The sequence below is a fragment of the Micromys minutus genome, assembly GCF_963924665.1.
Source record: "Micromys minutus genome assembly, chromosome: 10".
Classification (NCBI taxonomy): domain Eukaryota; kingdom Metazoa; phylum Chordata; class Mammalia; order Rodentia; family Muridae; genus Micromys; species Micromys minutus.
In genome coordinates, this window is record NC_137979.1 from 14,934,229 (window position 1) to 14,957,339 (window position 23,111).

General features: G+C 44.9%; 1 protein-coding gene across 1 annotated transcript; it reads left to right on the forward strand.

Moving 5' to 3' along the window:
* Positions 1 to 471: 471 nt before the first annotated feature.
* On the forward strand, positions 472 to 22,235 carry TRIM16 (tripartite motif containing 16). Its single transcript, XM_080923092.1, has 6 exons — positions 472 to 996; positions 8,867 to 8,962; positions 13,352 to 13,585; positions 15,637 to 15,802; positions 16,211 to 16,306; positions 19,112 to 22,235. The coding sequence occupies exons 1-6, from the start codon at positions 502 to 504 to the stop codon at positions 19,693 to 19,695; spliced, it is 1,671 nt and encodes a 556-aa protein (XP_080779218.1). The 5' UTR covers positions 472 to 501; the 3' UTR covers positions 19,696 to 22,235.
* Positions 22,236 to 23,111: the final 876 nt, after the last annotated feature.

Here is a 23,111-nt window from a genome sequence, read left to right on the forward strand (position 1 = left end):
AGCAGGGGTGGGGGGTCGGAGAGGGAGAAAGGGAGGGAGAGAGAAAGAAAAAGAGTGCTCAAAAGCAAAGCAAAATATGGCTTGTGGGAACGCTCAAAGCCGCAGAGGCTTACAATAGAACTCAGGAATCTTGCCTTTTGCCAGACCCGCCAGCACACGTGGTCTTCCGAAGAGCCCATGGGAGGTGAATGAGTCCCGTAAGAATAGAAGTTTCTGGGCTGGACTAGGAGTGAGAAGGAGAAGCCTGCGCCAGGTAACAGACATAGGAGCCAAGTGCCAAGGCAGTTCTGAGCCTGAGTAGTCGCCTCGTCACTGCGGCTGGCTACTGGCCAATGTGGAGGAGCCGTGTCCAGTCTGAGTAACTGAGCTTCCTCCAGAGGGAGGAAACAGTTAATGTCTCAGGGCAGCGCAATCAGCTAGGCGTGGCTCTCCGGTTTGACTTGGGCTACACAGATCCTGAGCCAAGGGACCGAAAGACGCCTTAGTCCGCAGAGCTTCCAGATGGCGGAATTGGATCTGATTGCCCCAGGGCCTCTGACCGGGGTCACTGTTCACTCTTTGGCCACTCTCGGTCCAGACCCTGGGTCAGCTATCCCGGTAGAAAAAGATGTGGACCCTCTCAGCAAGCCAGGCGAGGAAACCCAGGGGCAGGGTCGTGACGCAAAGCTCGGGGCTCCTGGTGATGAAGAGGAGGGGCAGATCCTGTGTGACTTCTGTCTTGGGGCCAGCAGAGTAAGGGCAGTAAAGTCGTGTCTGACCTGCATGGTGAATTACTGTGAGGAGCACCTGCGGCCACACCAGGAGAACAGCAAACTGCACAGCCACCAGCTAACCGAGCCCGCAAAGGACCAGGATCTGCGCACCTGCCCTGCCCACCACAGCCCTTTGGTTTTCTTCTGCCACACGCATCAGCAGTGTATCTGCCAGGAATGCGGGGAGGGTGAGCACAGAGGCGACCGTACCGTCTCCCTGGATGCAGCCCGCAGGAACAAAGAGGTGACTAATGGGGTCTGTCCACCTGGGAAGGTCCAGTGGGAGGTGGTGTCCCCAGGGAGAAGTCACACACGCTGCCATTTGTGGCTCTGTTGATGCCAGTTTGTGTTCTGAGCCCACAGACGAGAACTTTAGCCGTAGTGCCTGGGTGTTGGTTCTGGTGTATCTATAGCCACTGGCTGGCTTTGGAAACAAAAGTGGGTCACTGTCCCCATCTCGGTGTCCCTGTTGCGGTGCAGACTCTATTGTCTCTGCCCTTAGGTGGGAATTTCCTGCTGTTTCTAGTTGTGTTTGGTAATGTGTGTTTGGGTGTGTATGAACTGTAGGAGGTTCACCTCAGGAGGGTGGTATTTCCCTCTGGCAAGATCTGTGAGGCATATTCACTGTCAACCCATGAACTACAGAACTTGGCAAAAGTCCAAGGGTCTCTCTCTCTCTCTCTCTCTCTCTCTCTCTCTCTCCCACAAAGCCACAAAAGAAGCTAACACAAAATGTTGCATTCGAGTTAAAAACAAAACAAACACCAAGATAACAGAATTTGAAACCATACTGAAGTTAATGCCAAGGACACTTGCTGGAAAAGAAAGGTTCCTTACCAGCTAGGCTATCAGGAGTGCCCGAGAAACACTGTGGTCAAAGTCTGAACTTCCATCAGATAAAGGGACCATTTCTGGAACACTGCTTACCTTTGCCTAAGGTACCTTACGCTAGAGCCCAGCGCCCGAATGAGACCTTGAGGGTGGACTCTGTGGCTTTCCACATTTTGTTTCTCCCAGTTTGAGTTTCCCCAGTAGGAAGCAAGGTTGACTTGACTCACAGGCCCTGGTTTGGGCTCAAGGCCGTTGCCTTTGTGCAGTTGGCACACCCAGAATCTTTTTGTGGCATGCATTCCTGGGCAGTAAAGAAAAGCAGTATCTGGGCGAGGAACTTTCCTAACCAGGGTACTTCCTTTGTATCTATCCTAGAAGTAGACATCCTCTAGTCCAGATGGGTGTAGTTCTGCAGAGTTCTACACTCCAGATGCTAATGAGTCACCATTTCCGGCTTGGAAAACCACTTGTCAACTGCAGTTTCCAGTGTTTCTAATACACTGATACAATGTATCAAGGGATGTCCTATAAACAGAGTATGAAAATCAACAAATAGTCCAAGGAAAAGGTCCCACCCAACTTGAAACCGTCTGATATTTCAATAATTATTAGGTGTGGCGTCCAAAGGTCTGTTGTACTTGTTTAAGTTTACCCAGTTGCTGAGCGAACTGTGGAAACTTCTGGAATGCAATCTTATTGGAGAAAAATGAAGGAAGACCCTCAAATTGCAACATTGCAATTTTAATATATTTATTCATTTGTTTTGTGTGTGTGTGTGTGTATGTGTGTGTGTGTACATGTGGGTGCATGTATGTATGTGAATATGGGTGTGAGGCAGAGGTTAATCTCAGGGATTCTCTTCAGGGGTTGTCAAATTAAAAAAAAGCTTGCTATACTCAAGAATATCCTGTAGCTATGCAATGAGATATGATCACATGTACTCCAATATAATCATATTTCTCCTTCATATCCACCCAGCATGTCCCCTCTCAACTCAATGTCTTTAATATATATACCCTAATTAGTTTGGTTAATGTTGCCCATTTGAGCATGGGCTGGGGCCATCTACGGGAGCATGGGAACCCTGCCAGACCATATCCTCTAAAAAGAGTAATTCTCTCTCCCTCAGCAAGTATCAACTGCCAATACTCCTTGTTTTGTTTGAGACAGGTTGGGCTTTATCATTTGGATTGAAGTTAACCAAATAGGTGAGGCTGACTGGCCAGCAAGAACCAGGGATCCACCTGTCCCTGCTTCCCCAGCACTGGGCTATGAGCACACAATATATGCCTAAACGTTTTGTAATCTGAAAATCTTTTACATTTGTTTTATATGTATATTTTGCCTACATATATGTATGGGCACCACTTGAGGATCTGGTACCTATGGAAGTCAGAAGGGGGGATGTTAGTACCCCTGGAACTGGAATTATGGACTGATGTGAGCTGGCATGTGGGTGCTAAGAACCAAACCCAGGTCCTTTGGAAGAGCAGCAAACCTTCTTAATGGCTAAACCATCTCTCCAGCCCCCAGTTTAAAAAAGATTAATTTATGTTTGCTTTATGTATATGGATGTGCTGTCTGCAAGGATGTTTGTGCACCACTTGCATGCCAGGTACAGAAGTACAGACTGTTGTGAGCCACCCCGTGGGAGCTGGGAATTGAACCCACATCCTCTGGATAGTAGCCAGAACTCTTAATGGCTGGACCATCCCTTCAGTACGTTCAGATGTGAATTCTGACTATTGAACTTAGGTCCTCATGCTTGTGCAGCAAGTACTTTACTGACTGAGCTATGTCTCTGGACCTAAATGACAACAAAACCATCACACACACACACACACACACACACACACACACACACAATTTGGTATATATGCATTAGAGACATTTGGGCCCAGCATGCTACTATTCTCTTTGGATATAGTTTCTGAATTTTACTATTTTCTAATTGGAAAACTTATGCACTAGAATGTTAAAAACATTTCTATCAAACAATGTAACAAAGTAGAGAGGAAGTTTTCCACCCTAATTCTAGATGCTGGCATCCCCTTTCTCTGATCAGAACATCTGTTTGGTTCCCTCAGAAATGCTCTGTGCCAACACAGATGCAATGTAAACTGAAGTTTCGGGCAACCAGTGTACCATGGAGAGTTGGGTGGTAGTGCTGTGGATAGAAGGGGCAGTGTGGAGCTTATACAGAGCTCCAGATGTGGAGGGGCAGTGTGGAACACATACAGAGCTCCAGATGTGGAAGGGGCAGTGTGGAGCTCATACAGAGCTCCAGATGTGGAGGGGCAGTGTGGAACACATACAGAGCTCCAGATGTGGAAGGGGCAGCGTGGAGCTCATACAGAGCCCCAGATGTGGAAGGGGCAGTGTGGAGCTCATACAGAGCCCCAGATGTGGAGGGGCAGTGTGGAGCTCATACAGAGCCCCAGATGTGGAGGGGCAGTGTGGAGCAATATTGAGCTCCAGATTAAACATCTTAGGAGAGAGCTGTGCACCATAAATGAGGCACGCTAGCTGCAAGGCTGGGAGGAGGTACAGCCTGTGTCATGGACCCTTCTGCTTTTTTGGTTGCTTTAGAGAGCTGTGTCCTTTGCATCCTATGTCCTTATTGTCAGACAGGGGGCAAGCTTACTCAGTAGTGACAGCCGATAATGTAGGTACCTCCACCAAGTCTTAGGAGGCAAAAGATTTCTTGCAAGGAGCCCCAGAGGCCTGCTCAGAAGACAGCATCTTGAAGAGACTGGCCCAATTGGGATTGTTTTGAAAGTCCTGTTAAATATATCTAAGGTTCCGGAAGCCAAGAACTCCTCTCAGCCAGCCCACACCTCCTGCATTTGCTTGCTTTCTGAAGGTCACTTTGGAGCCAGTTAGGGATAATAAACTCATGCAGGCATGTTGTGCACAGGAAATGGCAGAGCGGGGTCGTCTGGGCTCAGAGTTACATTTCTGTCAGCCATGGGAGCCCTTTCTGAAGTGCCCACGGTTACCACCAGTTAGACTGATGGATGAAGACGTGGATGCACCTGGTCACTTGTCCCGGAGCCCAGCAGTTCCTTACAGGGAGCTCAGCATTCCTCTCAGCCTTGGCTCAGCCTCCTGGGTCTCCTTTTTTATCTTGTGAAAATCTCACCTGACACCGTGGAAGTGGGATATACATCTCTCCTTCTTTCTGTGTGAAATTTGGGTTCCTGGGACCACTTTTGTTATCTTTCTCTGCCCCTCGAAGTGTGCGTGGGTCCCTCCTGCTCCTCAGAGTACACCTGATGGGGTAAGTGGGATGCTGGCTGTACCGCAGAGAATTTGGGCTCAGGAAGGGAAGGCACAGACTGTTATTCCATTGCATGTCAAAGGCTGCCGCAGTACAACTCTGTGTTTGAAGGAGGGAGCCGGACCGGAAGTGACGCCACGGCGGTGCTTCTGGAGGAGGGAAGGCTGAGCTACGTCTTGCCTAAGGCCTTTGAAGACAACTGGTGCTGGACTAGTTTCGGACTTAACATTGATTCCAGATGGCCAAGATAGACCCCAATTGCGCAGTCTCCATGAAGAGAAGGTATCGGCCATGTGAGAGCTGGAAGGTTTCGAGTTTGTCTGGAAAGCTAGCAACCAGCATCACCCAGCTTGCAGGAAGCCAACGTGTAATGGAGCCACTCAGGATAATACTTTCCCACAGAAACCCAAAAGAGTACCTTTGGATCAGTATTACATAACTTGTTTGCCACAGGCCCCCGAATGTCCCCATATTATGTTTTCCAAGTGCCAGGAGTGTGGGTGACTTAGTTGATCTCACTGGCATGCGGCAGGTCCTGATTCAGTCACTGAGGAGTGGAGTCAGAGTCCAGGTCTAACTCGTACGCTACTAAAAGTGAAGTCTACTTTGCAGCGGAGTAGACAGTAACTGACTTGGCAGAGTCCTGCAGTCAGGAACAGGGTCCTCACACCCCAAGTTCCATCCTTTCTCAATGCTCTTCCGACCCTCTGCTGTCTGTGCTGTCAGGCAGGGTGTGCCGGGGCCTGGGATGAGTGTGTGGCTGCTGCTCTCTTAGGGAACCCCGAGGTCAGTCTACACCAGCCCACTATTTTCTAGGAACAGGAATAACTGGAGAGACAAGGCTCCGGAGCAGCCCCACCTTGTGTGGTAACTGGGAGTGTTTTCTTTGTGGTGACTCAGCTCCTCATTTGGTGCATTCCTTTTTCCTTTTATGGAAGTCTGAGGACAGAGGGGAGAAGCCCCTGGTTAGACACTCCTGTAAGGCTTGGTGGGATCACTATGTTTAAAAAAAGTCTTTGGGGACACTGCTGCTCAGATGAGACAGGTTGCTAGGCAGGCTCTGTGTGCCTTCCAGTGCCTTCAAGCAAGCAGTCCATGTTTTCCTCCTTGTCACTGGGTCGTTGTGTAAGATTTCAAGCTTGTCCTCAAACTGGTCAGGCATCCCTCCTCTCCTTTTCCCCTGATAACCACTGCTAGGCACCAGGTCTCAAGTATCAAGGGTGTGATGCCCAAGATACCCTCAGCTCCACTCCAGTGACCAAGAACTCGAGCAAAGGTTGCCTGCCTGCTCTCCACAATGTCCCAGTACTCTCTTCTGAGAGCTGTTTTCCCTATTGTGTGTGTGTGTATGTGTGTGTGTGTGTGTGTATGTATGTATGTGTATGAGTGTGTGTGTATGTGTATGAGTGTGTATGTGTGTGAGTGTGTGTGAGTATGTTTAAGTGTGTGTGAGTGTGTATGTGTGAGTGTGAGTATGTGTGTATGAGTGTGTGAGTGTGTGAATGTGTGTGTGTATGAGTGTGTGTGTGTGTGTGTGTGTGTATTTAGTGGGGTGTAAAGAGAGGGATTGGGGAGAGTTGGAGGGAGGTGTGAAACTCCCTGAGGCTTTCTGGGGAAGCAGCCAGAGACTTAAGGACTTAATTTATAACCTTTGAGGTCTATTAGTTTTAAACACAAACAGAAGCTTAAATCTCACGCCTTGGCAGACCAAAGTGTTCTCTGAGCCCAAGGGACAAGAGTGAAAGGTCAAGCAAACCCGAGGTTCCCAGGGAGGCGCGTGCTCTGGCTTGGGCAGGGCTGTGTGGAGGGCAGAACCTACCTTCTGGTGTAAACATGGGGAATGGCTAGAAAGCAGCTAAGGCAACAAGCAAGGTGATTACTGATAACTCTAAGGATGACATTATGACACTACTCAATTACAGTGTACCTAGCTCTGTAGAGTTCTCATTACCACACCTAATTTTGTCTAGTTTGCTATCTTCATACCCTGAGGAAGTAGGCAGGCATTTTAACCCTATCCACCAACACCACCCCCCTTCTCGTAAAGAAATGGATATTTAGAGGCATTATGCTGTAAAATAATGAAATGCTTGGCTGTTGATTGATCGCTGTTCTTAGTGTTCTGGCCAGATACCCAATAAAGAGGAACCTAAGGAAGGCATAGTTTTTGTTTTGCTGTTTGGGAAGGATGTAGTATAGCTTGGTGGGAAGGCAAGATGGGTGGGGCTTGGGGCAGCTGGTCATGTTGAGTCTGCAGCCAAGAAGCAGAGAGCAAGCTAGCGAGATGACTCAGTAGTTCAGAGCATTTGCTGCTCTTCCAGAGGACCCAGGCCTGGGTCCCAGCACTCACACCAAGTAGTCAAAGACTCTGGGAGTCATCTCACTCCAAACCAGCAAGTTTTTACCCATCCTTCACCCCCATAGGCACATGGCTGTGTCACAGTGAAAACTACAGCTGCTCTAACTTCAGAAATCCCATAGACTTTAACTCCCGGTTCTGTTCAAAGTCTCTTTTGAGACTAAAGGCAATGGCTTAGCTATTTAGTATATAAAAATTCACTTATACACACACGCAAAGGGTAAACAGGTGCTAGTGGCCTCTTGGGGCTGAAATTGGCATGAGCCAGCTGCCATGGTGTTCTGGGGTGAATGCTGCGCTGGGACGTAGGTCATTTGGGTCCCACTGTACTACATTCTGCCTGCGCCCTCAGAAGTTAATTCAGGATGAATTCAAAAGTAGTAGACTAATTCATCTGGCAGAAAAAAATCTCAAGACCGACTAACATTCAGGCTGAGTCACACAGAAAGAAGATATTTAATAATTAATATATGTAATATATATTCTCTATATAGGAGTATTATATATAATAATATATAATCTACATAATATATATATATATTTGTTACCTTGTTTGGTTTAATTTATTACATATATATGTATCTCTCTGTGTATATATATATATATATATATATATATATATATATATATATACATGTATACATACATATATATATGTGTATGTGTATGTATGTGTGTGTGTGTGTTTTATAGCTTCATGCCCAGGGTTGGAATGAAATAAATCATCTAGGTTTCAAACAACACCCCTGTTCCAGGCCTGGTTCTAGCCTTCATCGAATTTCATCTTCCCTTCACACAGCATCCTCTCAGGGTCTCCGTGTGGGAAATCACACTGCCACACATTGTCCGACCAGAAGAGCTTTCTGGTGTCCTGATGCATCTGCCATGTTTTCAGGACTGGGGCCACATGGCTGGTTCTGCCAGGTTCTCCTGCCAGCTCAGAACGCAGCTCAACGCCTCGAGTGACAACTGTAGTGGCCTCTGTATGTCTTGCTGGCTAAATCTTCTAAAACGCTTCTCACCAGGCAGTTGTTTTTGAGCAGAGAACCCCCTTCTATGATGATCCCAGTTTAGTCTCTCCTGTTTCAAATATATTCACATCTTCAGAAATTGGATCTTTTGGTGGGAGGTCATGCTCTCAAGACACATTCTCTACGTCCCATGCAGAGAGAGACTCCTCTCTCACAGGGTTAATCCCTTTATCCACCTGTCTGCAGCTCTCATGTCTGCTAACTTCCTTGACAAGTTGCCCCTTTTCTGGACTTATGCGTTGTGGTCTCTCTCTCCCTCTTTCTTCTCCCCACCCCTTCTGTTTCTGTCTCTCACTGCAGACCTGGGTAAGTTACTACAGTGAGCAGTAACAAACTTCTCAGGGCACAGGCAGAATGTAGTACAGTGGGACATTAATGACATTCATCCCAGCACACCATGGCAGCTGGCTTATGCCGAGTTCAGTCCCAGGAGGCCACTAGCACCTGTTTTACCCTTTGTGCCTCTAGGTCAGCTTCTGAGATCAGCTTAAAGGTCATGCTCTTCTTTCAGGGGAGAACAGCAGGGACATAAAGGACAGAAAATGCCACTGCCCAGGAGGACAGTGTGCATACCCTGTTCTCGCTCCTCCTTAATCCTTTCCTTCTCCCCTAGGCTGACCTTCGGTGCATGCAGTTGGACCTGGAACAGAAGCTCAAGTTGAATGAAAATGCCATTGCCAGGCTCCAAGCCAACCAGAAATCTGTTTTGGTAAGATTGGTTCAGGTCACCTATCTGGCTATTACATACATGTTTGGCTGCCACTGCCATTGGGGGTTGTAAGACACAGGCCGAAGACCTAGCAGAGGTCACAGCAGGGTCTCAGCAAGTGAAAGTAGTAGGCACAGTCGGCCACATTATGAGGTACCTTCACCTTGCCAGGATCTCTTATAAAATCAGCTTAAGCAGGTTGAAGAGATGGCTCACTGGTTATGAGTACCAGCTGCTCTTTTGAAGGACCCAAGTTCAATTCCCAGCATCTCCATGACAGCTTGCAAATGTCTGTAACTTCAGGGGAGTCTAAGGACGTCTTCTGGCTTCAGTGAGCACTGGGCATGTGATACGTAGACATAAATGCAGGCAAAGAGCTATACACATAAAATAATAATAAAAATATTTTTTAAATTGACATAAGTTTTTAAACTGGTAAATGATGTACCTTTTAATAATATGATGTAGACCCAGATTGGTCTTGGACAAACAGCTTTCCTAACTTTATATGTGCATATTTTCTTTCTCTTTCCCTGTAATTTTTGCTTCTGACAGAGTCTCACTTTGTAGCTCACGCTATCCTAAAACTTACCATATAGAGCAGTTAACACCAAACTCATAGAAATCCTCCTGTGGTAGTCTCCTAAGTGCTGCTTGGGAGACACACACCCCCACATCAAGATTAGATGTACTTTCCTAACTAGAAGGACTGTGTGTGTGTGTGTGTGTGTATGTGTGTGTATGCTTGTGATCAGAGATATTTAAGGCTGAGATCCAGGGTCTATGTATCCCCTGGCTTCTTCTATCCCAGGAGGGTGGTCTTCGGGAAGCTGGAAAAAGAATCAAGAACTCCTAGATTTGCAAGTGGCATTTGGTAAGGTCAATGCTATGACAGGATGCTTAGCTTTAGTCTCTTCTGGTTTGTGTTCACCTTTTCTTTAAATCATTTTTTAATTGTATATTCTCTGTATTTACATTTCAAATATTATCCTCTTTCCCCTCCCTCCCATCCCCCCTCCCTTTTCCCTGTGGGTTCAACTTTTCAAAGTAAGTCCTATAAATACCTCTCACTGATGGCGAGTCAAGAGCTATGACTCAGGAAAGAATACAGGGCACCTTATCCGTGGCTGTAAGTTGGTAGTATCATTTTGCATGCTGAGAATGAATGAGTCTATGCATCTGTCTGTCTGTCCATCACACCTCCATTCTTTATCTAACTTTTCACCTATATATTCACCTATCATCTATTTATTTACATGCCCATCCATCCATCCATCCATCCATCCATCCATCCACCCACCCACCCATCCATCCATCTACCCATCCCTCTCACTCATACATTTTTTTTTCTAATTTACTACCCAACTTAATTTCTGTCTCCTGAGTGTTTATAACCAACTAACCCCTAAAGGATAAAACCTTCCTGACCGATGATTGTTAAGTCACAGGCCTTCTAACTACTGTACTTTCTATGTCTCCCAGAAACCAGCCACATCCCTGCAGTTTCTCCCTCTTAAGACACAGAGTTGATACGTCTTCCCTCTTCCTTACATCTTTGGATAAGTTTATGGTCCTACTATATGCTTCCCTTCATGCTCCTTGTCATGGAGGCTAAGTCAGGCTAGAGCACAGTGTGGCACTTACCTTGGACTCCCATGCAAACCTGTAGATGGAGGAGTTCCCTATGTTCTAGGAGGGAACTGTCGTGCCTACAGTCTTCCCTCTCTCTCTCCAGGGCCCCATGGCCTGGTCACAAAGTGCTCACTGTGAATAAAGCTAAGTACTCTCTCATGTGAGAGGCCATCTTGCTCTATACAAACCTTGTTTTCTTTCTGATAGGTGTAATGTCTTTCTAAAGAAAGAATAAAAGAAAGAAGGAAAGAAAAAGAAAACAAAGAGAGAGAAAGAAAGAAAGGAAGGAAGAAAGGAAGAAAGAAAGGAAGAAAGAAAGAAAGAAAGAAAGAAAGAAAGAAAGAAAGAAAGAAAGAAAGTTTTTGTAAAGTCCCAGAGACTTAATTGAAAAGTCCTGGGAGATTTAGGGGATCACACAGGACATTACCTTGTTCTGCCTCTTTAATTCAATCCCGAATTAGTTTGTATAATGACATGATCACCAGAAAGATACTGCAGTGGCCCTCGCGTACAAAGATTGTCGAGACACACAGAGAGATATTAGGACCTGCCTTGGACTCTTCCTATTGACTGATGGGAGAATCTGCAATGGTGGTGGGGAGGGGGGAAGGTTCGGGGAGAAGCTGTAATGGCGGCTTCCTTGGTCTGAGGATAATTCATTAACTGCTGGGCATGCACACCACACTCAGGTTTTTAACCTTAGCCCTTAGTTACTGAGCACTTTGATATAAGTGCATCCCCCGCCCCCCAATAGTTTACTTGTCATAATTAGGGAAGTAATTAGCATCCGAATACAGTTCATTCACATGTAAATTTCTCAGTGGGGAGGTTTAGGAAGGGGGGGGAGGGCACACAGCAGGAGCCTCTCATTCATCGCCTCCCCTCCCTTCCACGGCCTTCCTCAGGACGGTCCCTGACAGGTGATCTTGAGTTGTGTCTTCAGACTAATGCATTTAGCCGCACACAATTGTTCTTTCATGAAGAACCGTTGCCATGTCTTTTTTCCATTCCTGGATTGTAGATTCTGTTTAAAAAAGTGGCCAGGAGAGTGGGGTACACCTAGACCTTAATCATTAGTAACTCAAGAGCTAAGAAGATATAGCCTTGGGGCAATTTTTGGTAGTTAAAAATCATTATGTTTAATCTATACACACACCAAGAAAACTTTGACTATTTCCATGTTACATTTTGTTTTACATGTATTTTATGCTTATGGCAACTAGTAAGATTTCAATGCATATTATCAAACCTTTAAAAAAAATCAAGTACTGACAAAAATATATCCATACAGTTTTATGCCAAAATGCTTTAAAAAATCTGTACATGTATCTCTTAAAAAAAAAAAAAAAAAGAGTTGTAAGGAAAAGAAAAGTGGCCAGGAAGCATAGAGGCTAAAGTCAAGCAGGGTGGCACAACACGGGTCTTATCAAACACCACTTACTAATCTAGGAATTCTTGACTCTTTTTTTCAGGCTCCCAAACATGAGACCAGTGATCTGTTCATAGAGACCACTGTCCTATGCATGATAGAAGCAGCCCAGGGCATGTACAATTCCCAGAGCTCTGAGCAAAAAATCTCCACATATCTTATACCACGTAAATACATTCTGGTTTCAAAACGCTAACACAGTTTGTTACGGTGACCCACAGCACTTGGGAGGCTGAGACAGGAGGATTGCTGAGAGTTTAAAGCCTGACTGGATAGGCTGTAGGCAGAGCATGGAGTCCATATTTGTGTCTATGACTCATGACACCCTATTAGTTGAGGGTAGAAATGGTGAGTGAGCCAGAGGGCTGGAATGACTTCCCATCCCAGGGCTTTTCTGGGTCTGGGCTGGAGGAATTTGGAGAAAATCTGCCCTCTGCCCTCTTTCGAAATGGTGCCACGATGTATTTGCTTCTAGCTCTGGAAACCAACAGATAATGAAAAAGCTGACATGCAGGGAGTGTTTTTAAAAGAGGATGTCCCAGGTTTCAGCACCAATGTTATGAAAAGGAAGAAGAGGGTGGGGTGGGGATATGGCCCCTGGAGGTGCAGCGAGGGCAAAGCCTGGAGGCCAGGGGGATGCCTCTGGGGGATCCATGTTGGGACCAGCCACGTGACGGACTGTATAGTATAGAATAGAGTTTATTCAGGGCATGGGTGAGTTAAGAGGGTAGTAGAAGCAGAGAGAGAGAAGAGAGGAGTAGAGAAGTAGAGGAGTAGAGGCAGGCCATGAGCACATGGAGAGAGAGGAGGGAAGGGAAAGGGAAGAGGGGGTATGGGGGGGGAGACAAGGGAGCAAGAGAGAGAGCAAGAGAGAGGGGTACAGGGGTTATGACAAAGGAAACAATATTCAAGACCTCAGAAAGTGCACAAGTCATGTGGCACCATGTTTGGGTGCCAAAGTCACTGACACTTTTAAAAACCTTTGTAGGACTGCTTGCTAGGAGAAAATGGAAGAATGCCATTAGCAACACTGTGCTCTTCTTGAAGGTCTTGTGGCATCAGGGGACCCTCAAGACATCTGGCCCGAGGCTCACCTGTGAATGGGACTGTCTTTTCATGCAGGGAACTATCAGAACAGGGAGTCAGGTCTTGATTCCTCAATATACATCTGTTTTCTCAGAAACCCAGAATTTCTAGAACTTTCTTTAACAGTCTGGTGTTCCTTAATATTTGAGCTTCTTGGCTTCCTGGTTATGAATGTTAAGCTTTGGCCAAGTTGGAAGTCTCTGTAACAAAGTCTTGCTTGCTTCCCACTCTGTCCCCACCAGGTGTCGGTGTCAGAAGTGAAGGTGGTGGCTGAAGAGAAGTTTGGGGAGCTCCTTGCAGCTGTGAGGAAGGCCCAAGCCGACGTGATGCTCTTCTTAGAGGAGAAAGAACAGGTTGCACTGAATCAGGTCAATGGCATCAAAACCCACCTGGAGCACAGGAGCATCGAGATGGAGAAAAGCAAGCAGGAGATGGAGAAGTTGGCCTCCATCAGCAACACTGTGCTCTTCCTGGAGGTACAGAGGCTGGGGGAGATGTGGAGGTTTGCATGACAGTGTGAGACTAGAGAGACTGTTGGTTTTCAGACAGGGCTGAAACGGGGGAAGGCTTAGGAAAGGGAATGGAACTTTCCCTCTCACAAGGTATCACTGTACGCAACAGGCATAAACCAGTTAGCGCTAGCTCTAAAGAACCTGCTACCATATAGGATAACATGGTTCTAGATCTGACTTTAGATACCATCGTGTAGCTAAAAAAAAAGTCACCCAAACTCTCGGGGGTATCAAATTCCTCACTTAGCAACTACGTCATAACAGAGTAAATAATGTGCAACTTTTCTTTCAGTTACTATTTCAAATACAATTTCCTGCTTTTGTTCTTGAAACAATCCCCTTCTATTTACAGAAAACTAAATACTTACAGTGAAAAATAGAAATATGTGGAAGAAAAATAAGCAAGCAAGCAAACAATCATACAAAGTGCTTGTAATCTTAGTACCCAAAGACAGCCATAGTTAATCTTTCATCGAGTGAGAGAAGTGTACCAAAAATGAGAGGCAAAAATATGGACAAGATTTCTTGTTCTTTCCGTTGGTTTGCTTTGCAATTTCAGAACACAAAGATTCTGCTGGGGTCTCTTCTAAAAATATATATAAATAAATTCTCTTTCTTCTCCTCTTGTAACTCTTCTTCCTCTTCCTCTTTCCTTTCCTATTCCTCCTCCTCCTCCTTCCCCTTCTTTTCTTCTTATCGAGATCTCATATAGCCCAAGCTGGCCTCTAACTCACTATGCATCTGAGGATGACCTTGAGCTTCTGGGCCTCCTGCTTCTACCTCCCAAATGCTGAAATTATAGGTAGCAACCACTACACCTGATTGATGCCACAGTATGGGGTCAAATGTGGGGCTTCGTGCATGTTAGACAAGTACTCTTATCAACTTAATTACATTCCTAACTCCTGTAATGTGATTTTTAAGATAAAAATTTAATATGCATAAAATACATTTTAGCAAGGTGTAACTTAGTTTTAACATATAGTGAAAGGTAAGTTATTTTTCTACAGATAATAATTCAGTCAAAATGACAACATTTCTTTCTTTAGATAGGATCTCCCTATTTATCCCAGGCTAGCCTTAAACTTGGGCTCCTCATTTGACAGTCTGCAGAAAGCTGAGATTACTGGCATTTATACTGACAGTACCTGTGTTTTGCTTTACTTATTTGAAGCACGGCACCAAATTGATTTACAATCTGAAAGTGCTTCTCTACAGAGCTGGGCTTTGGACTTCCCTTCTGCAGGTCTGCCTAGGTGTGACAGATTTCATTCCCGCTCTCTCCAGTCTGTTAGTTAAAGTTTCCTGTGCACTGGAACAGTAATAATGTGTTACACATGGAAACAATCTTCCCTGGTCCTACACTGGTTTTGAAACTTAAGTAACTTAATGTGACTTACTGATATATAGATAACCCCCAAATTCTAAAGCAAAGTGCAAGAGTAACAAATGTGTGCCCTGGGTTGACAAGGACTGCAAGTAGGAGCAGGAACCTTTAGAATGCAACAAAGTAGCCAGTTCTTCCATTGTTACCAGTCTGCACCTGAGCTATGGAAAGAGAAAGCATTTGAGGAGTGACCCAGGCAAGAATGTTCTTCCTCTCGGTGCCCAGTCTGAACTATGTAGCAAAGCTGTCTGTGGTCATAGATCTTTCGACTTCAAGAGACCCTCTTTCCCTCTTGATTTTGAGAAGTCCTACTTCCTATGTAGGGTCAGAGTGGTCCTCAACCTTCCTAGCGCTATGACTCTTTAATTTAGCTCATGTTGTGGTGCCCCCTCCCAAACATACAATCATTTTTATTGTTACTCATAACTGTAATTTTGCTACTGTTATGAATTGTAATGTAAACATCTGTTTTCAGATGGCCCTCTAGAGGGTCATGACCCACAGGTTGAGAAACACTTGTCTAGAAGCATAGAACACTTTATGTGCACATCCACTGACACCAGCCCATTCCCCAAGTTCAGAATACACATGCAAGGCAAGTGCCTGATTCCATCTCTCCCCACTGCAGGAGTATTGCAAGCTGAAGAAGGCAGAGGATACTGCCTTTCCTAGTGTTTACATAGCGCTGAAGGATAAACTCTCAGGCATCCGTAAGATCATCACAGACTCCACTCTGAACTTGATCCAGTTGCTAGAAAGCTATAAGGAAAAGCTCCAGGAGATTTCCAGGGAAGGTAAGGCGCTTTCTGGAATGGTGACGAGGAAAGGGGGAACCTGGGAAGGGAGGGAAAACGACCCATTTCAAAGCCATTTTCTAGCTAAGCCACTAGTGATTCTTATCTCAACCATATTTTATAATTGCAACCCAAAGGAGGTAAGTTGACAATTTACATTGGCATTTCTGTGACTAGCTTCTCAGGCTGCTGTTGTCTGATGTGATGCTGATACAATGTTGATGCTGATGTGAATTCTGTGTCATCCTGGAGTCTTCTCTAGCGGGGTTGTCTGGTACATTGAGTGTATCTAGGCTCCCAGTCACCAGACCCGGAGAAGTCTGGGGAAGAGCAACCCAGTTTCTTGGGTTCTCAAAGCCACCTGGACAGGTATTTATTTACACCTGTCTGATTTTTTTTTTTTTTTAGAGGAATACGACATCAGAACTCAAGTGTCTGCCATTGTCCAGCGCAAGTATAGGACCTCGAAACCCGAGCCCAGAACCCGGGATGAGTTTCTTCAATGTAAGTTGTGAAAGCTACCCCATTCAGACGTGCTGACAGCAGCAGAACAGTTTGCCAAGGCAAAAACCACTACATATTGTAGAGAATTTGCATTCTTGTAACCTCTCATCTATTCCTGAATGATATACCTTTAACCTTTTAATTGAAAGTTTTCTTTTTTGAAATAAATTTAAAAATGCAAAAATCAGACTAAAAATTTCCTATATACTCCCCTATCACCCAGTTTCTTCAATTGTTGATGCCATAAATAACTATGATACATTGTGCAGGAAATTAGCATTGCCACAATATTATTAACAACATTGCAAACATTTTTTTTTTCTGGCTGTCTTAGCTACTTTTGTATTGTTGTGATAAAACATCATAACCAAGGCAAAGTATAAAATATGAAAGAACTGTTTATTGGAAGCTTACATTTTCAGAGGGTTAGAGTCCATGATCTTCCTGGCAGGGAACATGGCAGCAAGCCAGCATGGTGCTGAAGCAGTAGCTGGGAGTTTACATATTGAGACACAACCTCAAGGCAAAGAGAGGGAGAGGGAGAAGGAGGGGGAAGGGAGGGACAGGAAGAAGGAGATGGAGAGAGAGAGAGAGACAGAGAAATAATATAAGGTTTGAAACCCCAAAGTTCATCCCCAGTGACACATTTCCTCCAACAAGCTCACACCTCCTAATGCTTCCCAAACAGTTCCACTAACTGGGGACCAAGTTTTCAAATCTATGAGCCTTTGGGGGCCATTCTCATTCAAATCACATTGGCCCAAAGTTGAACTCAGGAACACAGATGTTTCCATGTGTTCTTGTTTCCTTTCTATGGCTGTGATAAACACTCGGAACAATGGTAACATAGGGGAGGAGTAGATTTCTTATATTCTGGGTCATAGTCTATCATTAAGAAAAGTCAGGGCAGGAATTCAAGACAGGTACGTGAGGCAGAAACCATGAGGGAAAATGCTTGCTGGCTTGCTCAATCACAGCCTTATGCTTAGGTAGCATTCCTAGACATGGTACCTTCTACAGCGTGCTGGGCCTTCCTGTATCAATTGCTACTAATAAGCTCCCCACCTCCAACCTGCCTACAGACCAATTGGATCAAGGTGATCCTATTGAAGCTTTCCTCTTAGGTGACTCCAGGCGATGTCAAATTTACAGTTAAAACTAACTGGAACCCTTGTTTCCTGAATCCTCGATAATCTGGACCAGTCCCCCAGGCTCTCTCTACATTTCAAGATTTGGACATTTTGAAAAGTCCTGACCATTTGCCATGTGGTTCATTTTTTAAGTCTGTCCTTAGAAGATCTTATTGGTACTGCATTGATGTGCCCTGGAAGCATTTTGTTTTATGACACAGGGTCTCAGTGTGTATGTAGCCCAGGCTGGCTTTCCCTGCTCCTCTTGCCTCTGCCTCTCAAGAGCTTTAATTAGAGATTCATGCCCGTGCCCAACTATCCCCCTTTTCAAAAGCACTGTATTCGTAGCATCCACAAGGGAGCCCACCACAGTCTGTCCAGTCATAGAGGATCCAACATCCTCTTCTGGCCTCTGAGGGTACCAGGCAGGCACGTGGTACTCAAACATACATACTGGCAGACATTTATACACAACAAATAAAAGCACAACATTGCTAAGTGGTGCTTTGTAGTAGATTAAGTTTAAGAGAACAAATTATACAACACATATTGGAGACTGGAGAAAAGGAAGCATCTTCAACCACCCATATACAACGGCAATGCATACGGTATATGTGAGGTTATATACTAACCAGTCTGCATTAGCCATTCTATGGTGTGTATGTATTACACCTCCCAGCTGAAGGGACTTCCCCATAGCCAGTGCTCATCTTGGTGATGTTCTTCTGGAATATGCCAGTGAGGTCTGCCTCTGCTCAGTTCTGGGGAGCAGTTACTGGCCACCTTTTTCTCTGCCTATTACATGGGCCTCAGCAGCCCACAACTAGCTCCCTCTTATTGTTGCCTTGCTCGGAATGTCTTGGCCTCTACACACGCTACTCCTTCCCATTTCCTTTCAGAAGCACATGTATATTTTAGGGGATAAACGTAATTAACACCATATACCGAATGCCATTTGGTTTTAAAATGAAAAGTTCAGTAAAGTATATCTTTGCGTAATTTGTCTTTCTTTAGAAGGGTTTTTACACGCGTTCAACATTTTGAATATTATTTTAGGTAGTAATACAACATATCTTTTGAAATATTATTCTTACTGTGGACATACAGTTCCAGCTAAGATTTGCCTCTGGCTCAGATGCAGGGGACGCCAGAGTCTTGGAAGGAGTGGCTGAAGTCTACGGGACCTCCTGCTGTCTGTATTGCTGGAGGAATGGTGGCAAAAGAAATATGAGAAATGATTTTGTGTGTGACTGGGGTGGTTGCGCATGGAAGTGCTCTAAATAGTCTTTGGGGTTGCATTTTACGGCATCCATCCATCCATCCATCCATCCATCCATCCACCCACCCATCTCTCGCCCCACCCCCATGTTAAATGCTGGTCAAATTCTTAATACATGAATGAGTAGATCAAATAAAGGACCTGAATCTCTGAGCTCACCTCAGGTCCAGACGTCCTGTGTACAGTCTATGAATGAATGAATGAGTTAACTTCTTTATTCAGCTCATATGTTACAGCAGGTGACAACTTGAGCCTCAGAAAGCTCCACTGGTTTTCACCCACCCCTTGTCCTGGGGAAGCATTGGATGAGTAAATAAAACGAAAAGGATGAGTGTTTTCTCGTATATACCTTGTGGGGATCACTTGGGCTTAAAGCTGTTTTCTGTGTTTCCCCAGATGCATGTGACATCATATTTGACCCAGACACAGCACACAGGTACCTTCGCCTGCAGGAGGACAACCGCAAGGTCACCAACACCACGCCCTGGGAACACCCTTACCCAGACCTCCCCAGTAGGTTTCTGCACTGGCGGCAGGTGCTGTCCCAACAGAGTCTGTACCTGCACAGGTATTATTTTGAGGTGGAGATCTCTGGAGGAGGCACCTATGTTGGCCTGACCTGCAAAGGCATTGACCGTAAGGGGGAGGACCGGAACAGCTGCATTTCTGGAAACAGCTTCTCCTGGAGCATTCATTGGAATGGGAAGGAGTTCACAGCCTGGCACAGTGACACAGAGATCCCGCTCAAGGCCAGCCCCTTCAGGAGGCTCGGCATCTACGTAAATTTCCCAGGAGGAACCCTTTCCTTCTATGGTGTAGAATACGATGCCGTGACTCTGATTCATAAGTTTGACTGCAAGTTCTCAGAGCCGGTCTATGCTGCTTTCTGGCTGTCTAAGAAAGAAAACGCCATCCGGATTGTGGATCTGGGAGAGGAGCCTAAGAAGCCAGATGTGTCCTCCGTGGAGGCTACTCCCTAGATTCTAGGATTTGCCTCCCAGATTTTGCTTTGACAACTGGGCAGCAGCTGGTATTTTAAAGTGGACAGAAATGTCTGCTGATGGTAGTTGGCTTTAGAAATTGTGTGGGTCCCGAATGAACTTTCCCACCTGCTTCTTAACACAGTTCTTGCGTTAATGCAGAAACTCTAAGGCACCAAAGCCTCTCTCCAAATCTAGTGACGGTCTCCTGTCTGCTCAGGTGATTGTCACCCTTCATCCAGAATTTCCGACTAGGGATCTTCAAGCCATAACCAGACTGCACAGGGATCATAATAAATCACAAAGACGCCACTGTGTTTTTTAATGTACTGGCCAGCATCTGGAATGCTTTCTCCGTGTTAGTTCTTATCATCTTCATGAGATAAATGTTTATATTGTCTTCATGCTACACATTAGGGGACGGTCACCAAGATGGTCAGCTAACTTCTCTGGTCACCCAATAAATGGGGGAGGGGGACAGAGCTGAGATTCAAATCTGTTTTTGACCTTGTGATTACATGTTATGTTTACCTCATTAGATCATGAATGTTGTGCATAAGGAGTAAACCACACACTAAACCGCATAGCCTACCTACAGTGTCTTTAGCATTCCTCTTAAGAGTTTGTTTTTTCTGCATGTGCCAGGCTCAATTTGGTCATCCAGCCTTGTAATACCTGAGCAAGCCCTCACCCTCATCAGCATCAGCATCAGCATCATCAGCATCAGCATCAGCAGCACATAATGGTCTTGAATAGCAAGATTTAGAATAAATGTTTTATCGAGGTCCTTTTGAGAGGAATGGTCATCCTCCATTCTAGGGTTATCCAGACTTCACGGACCAGTCCATTTTCTTGTGCAGGAGGATAGTATTTAAGCTATTTAGGTATTCCCCTCTCACAGGAGCTATGCCCATGTGTTTGTGCTAAGTTGATACTTTCTGCCACGATCCCATTTTCCCCCAACACCCTGTTGATGGCTTCATTCTCCCTTAGACAGATAAGGAACACCCACCAAGCCTTTATGCACACCATCTTAAGATGGATTTCTGTTGCCCTAACCTGAAGTCCCCTGTGGGCTTTACCGGAAATATTACTTCCCTGTCTTTTCCCATGACCTTTGTCGGGGCAAATTTTCCTATTCAACCAGCCTTTTGATCCTGTCTCAACCGTGTTACTTTAGACTTATCTGACTCGATTGTAAGACTCTGTGCCTTTGTCTCTAAAACCTTAAGTACTTTTCACCTGCTCCCTCCTGTCACTGATGTGCACTGAGATACTTTCATGAGTTTCCCTGCAGAGACAAAACCTTCTCTCAAGTCTGAACCAATTATTCAGATTGTGAGAGGGCCAAAGGTTTAGCCACACACTATCTTCTCAGTAGAAGTGTGCAATGGCAGGCTAACTGTTTGCCTCCCTTTCCCACTGAACATGGTCAAAGAGCTTTTCTTTTCTTATCTTTCTTTCCTTTTTATTTGAGATGGGGCCTCATGATGTGGCCTTAGCTGGTCTGGGATACACTACATGTTCTCAGCTGACCTCAGACTCAGTTGTCTCTTCTTAGCTTCCAAATGCTCGGGTTATAAACGTGTTACCAGTGCGATGCTCCGCTCAGCAAAGGACCTTTTCAGAGGCAGGAATCAATGTCTGAATCTCATGGATCTAGCAGTTAAAGAATACTTCAAAAGAGAAAACCATGTCTTCCTGGCCTGCCCTTTCTTCTTTTCTTTTCTTTTTAAAAATTTTTTGTCTTGAATTTTATTTCTAATTGACACACAATAACTGTGTATACTTAATGGAATTCAGTATGGCTTTTCAATACATGCATGTAGTAATAACCAAGTAAGAGCATGTACTTATTTCTATACCCCAAAATATTTATTTGTTGTAAGAACACTCCAAAACCTATCTTTCAATTGTTTTGAAATAAAACTGCTTTTCTAAAAAAAAATTATTGCTAGTATTTGCCACTTGTATTACCACAGCCTTTTTGAGAAACTACTTTAGAATTCTGCTTTAGATTACTGCCACATTTGTGAGTCTGTTATTTCCAGAAGATTTTTCTTTTGAGAGAGGGAACTCATAAATGCTGAGATCACAGTTGTGTGTACTTTGTCTGCTGAGATCACAGGTGTGCCACCCTGTCTGCTGAGATCACAGGTGTGTGTGCCACCCTGTCTGCTGAGATCACAGGTGTGTGTGCCATGTCTTCTGAGATTACAGGTGTGCCACTCTGTCTGCTGAGATCACAGGTGTGTGTGCCATGTCTTCTGAGATCACAGGTGTGCCACCCTGTCTGCTGAGATCACAGGTGTGTGTGCCACCTGTCTGTTGAGATCACAGGTGTGTGTGCCACCTGTCTGCTGAGATCACAGGTGTGTGTGACACCTGTCTGTTGAGATCACAGGTGTGTGTGCCACCTGTCTGCTGAGATTACAGGTGTGCCACCCTACCCTGTTTGTTTGGTGCTGGGACTGAACCCATGGCTTTGTGCATTCTATGTAACATGTTCTACAAAGCACTCCCAGCCCTTCTTTATTTAAAAATTACATTGTTTATTGATTTATTGTGCGTGTATGTGAGAGGGGGGAGGGGGAGGGGGAGGGAGAGAGAACTACAGCATACACATGGAGGTCAGAGAACAACTTGTGAGTTTTTCCTTCCTTCCTTCCCTCCTTCCTTCCTTCTTTTTTCCCTCCTGTCTGTCTGTCTTCCTTCCTTTCTTTCTTCCTTATTTTTGAGATAAGGTTTTGTTCTTTGTATTTATGACCTCCTCACCCCAGTCTTACCTCAAAGCCAGGTATTAAGTTGTATCCCACCAAACTTGATTGTTCTTAAGAAAAAAAAAATCAACTTTCCTCATCTCTACTTTTGTGTCCAGTTTCTCAAAGGTTTAGTGTTCTGAAGTGTAATTTGATTAGGACAAACTATCCAGGCTCAAGAAAAAAGAGCCAGTTAGCTGTCTCTTCCCCTGGCTTGAACTTTTGTTTTTCTTACAGCATTTGCCCACCAGTTTTCAAGTTCAAGATCCCTTTTGATATGATAGACCAAAGCAAATTCAAGAGTCTCACTCTCTTTCCCGTTGGTGCCTCAGGCAATGGCGTATCCCTTTTCATTTTCTTTTTAAACTAAGTTAGCTGTAACAAATAAAAATGAAGGGAAGGGAGAAAAAGAGTTAGCAAAAGACCATTTTTGTAGCAAGCTGTGGATTTTTGCTGAGCTTGTGGGGGTATGTGCCAACTGTTTGTATTCGACCGCTGGAGTTTCCCCCATTGTGTGCAGTTACCTCAAAATAAAGCAAAGAGCAAACCAGACCTCAGTGCGAACTTGCTTTGATGCAGTTAGATGTGATTTTAGCCACTGCCTGATTTTTAAAACACACCTTTGTTTTATTTATTTATTTGTATGTGTGTGTGTGT

Excerpts from the sequence above, each read along its gene's own strand:
- TRIM16 (XM_080923092.1), top strand. The coding sequence starts at position 502 with ATGGCGGAATTGGATCTGATTGCCCCAGGGCCTCTGACCGGGGTCACT. Across the intron at positions 997-8,866 it reads CAGCCCGCAGGAACAAAGAG|GCTGACCTTCGGTGCATGCA; the intron begins GTGACTAATGGG and ends CTTCTCCCCTAG. Across the intron at positions 15,803-16,210 it reads CCAGGAGATTTCCAGGGAAG|AGGAATACGACATCAGAACT; the intron begins GTAAGGCGCTTT and ends TTTTTTTTTTAG.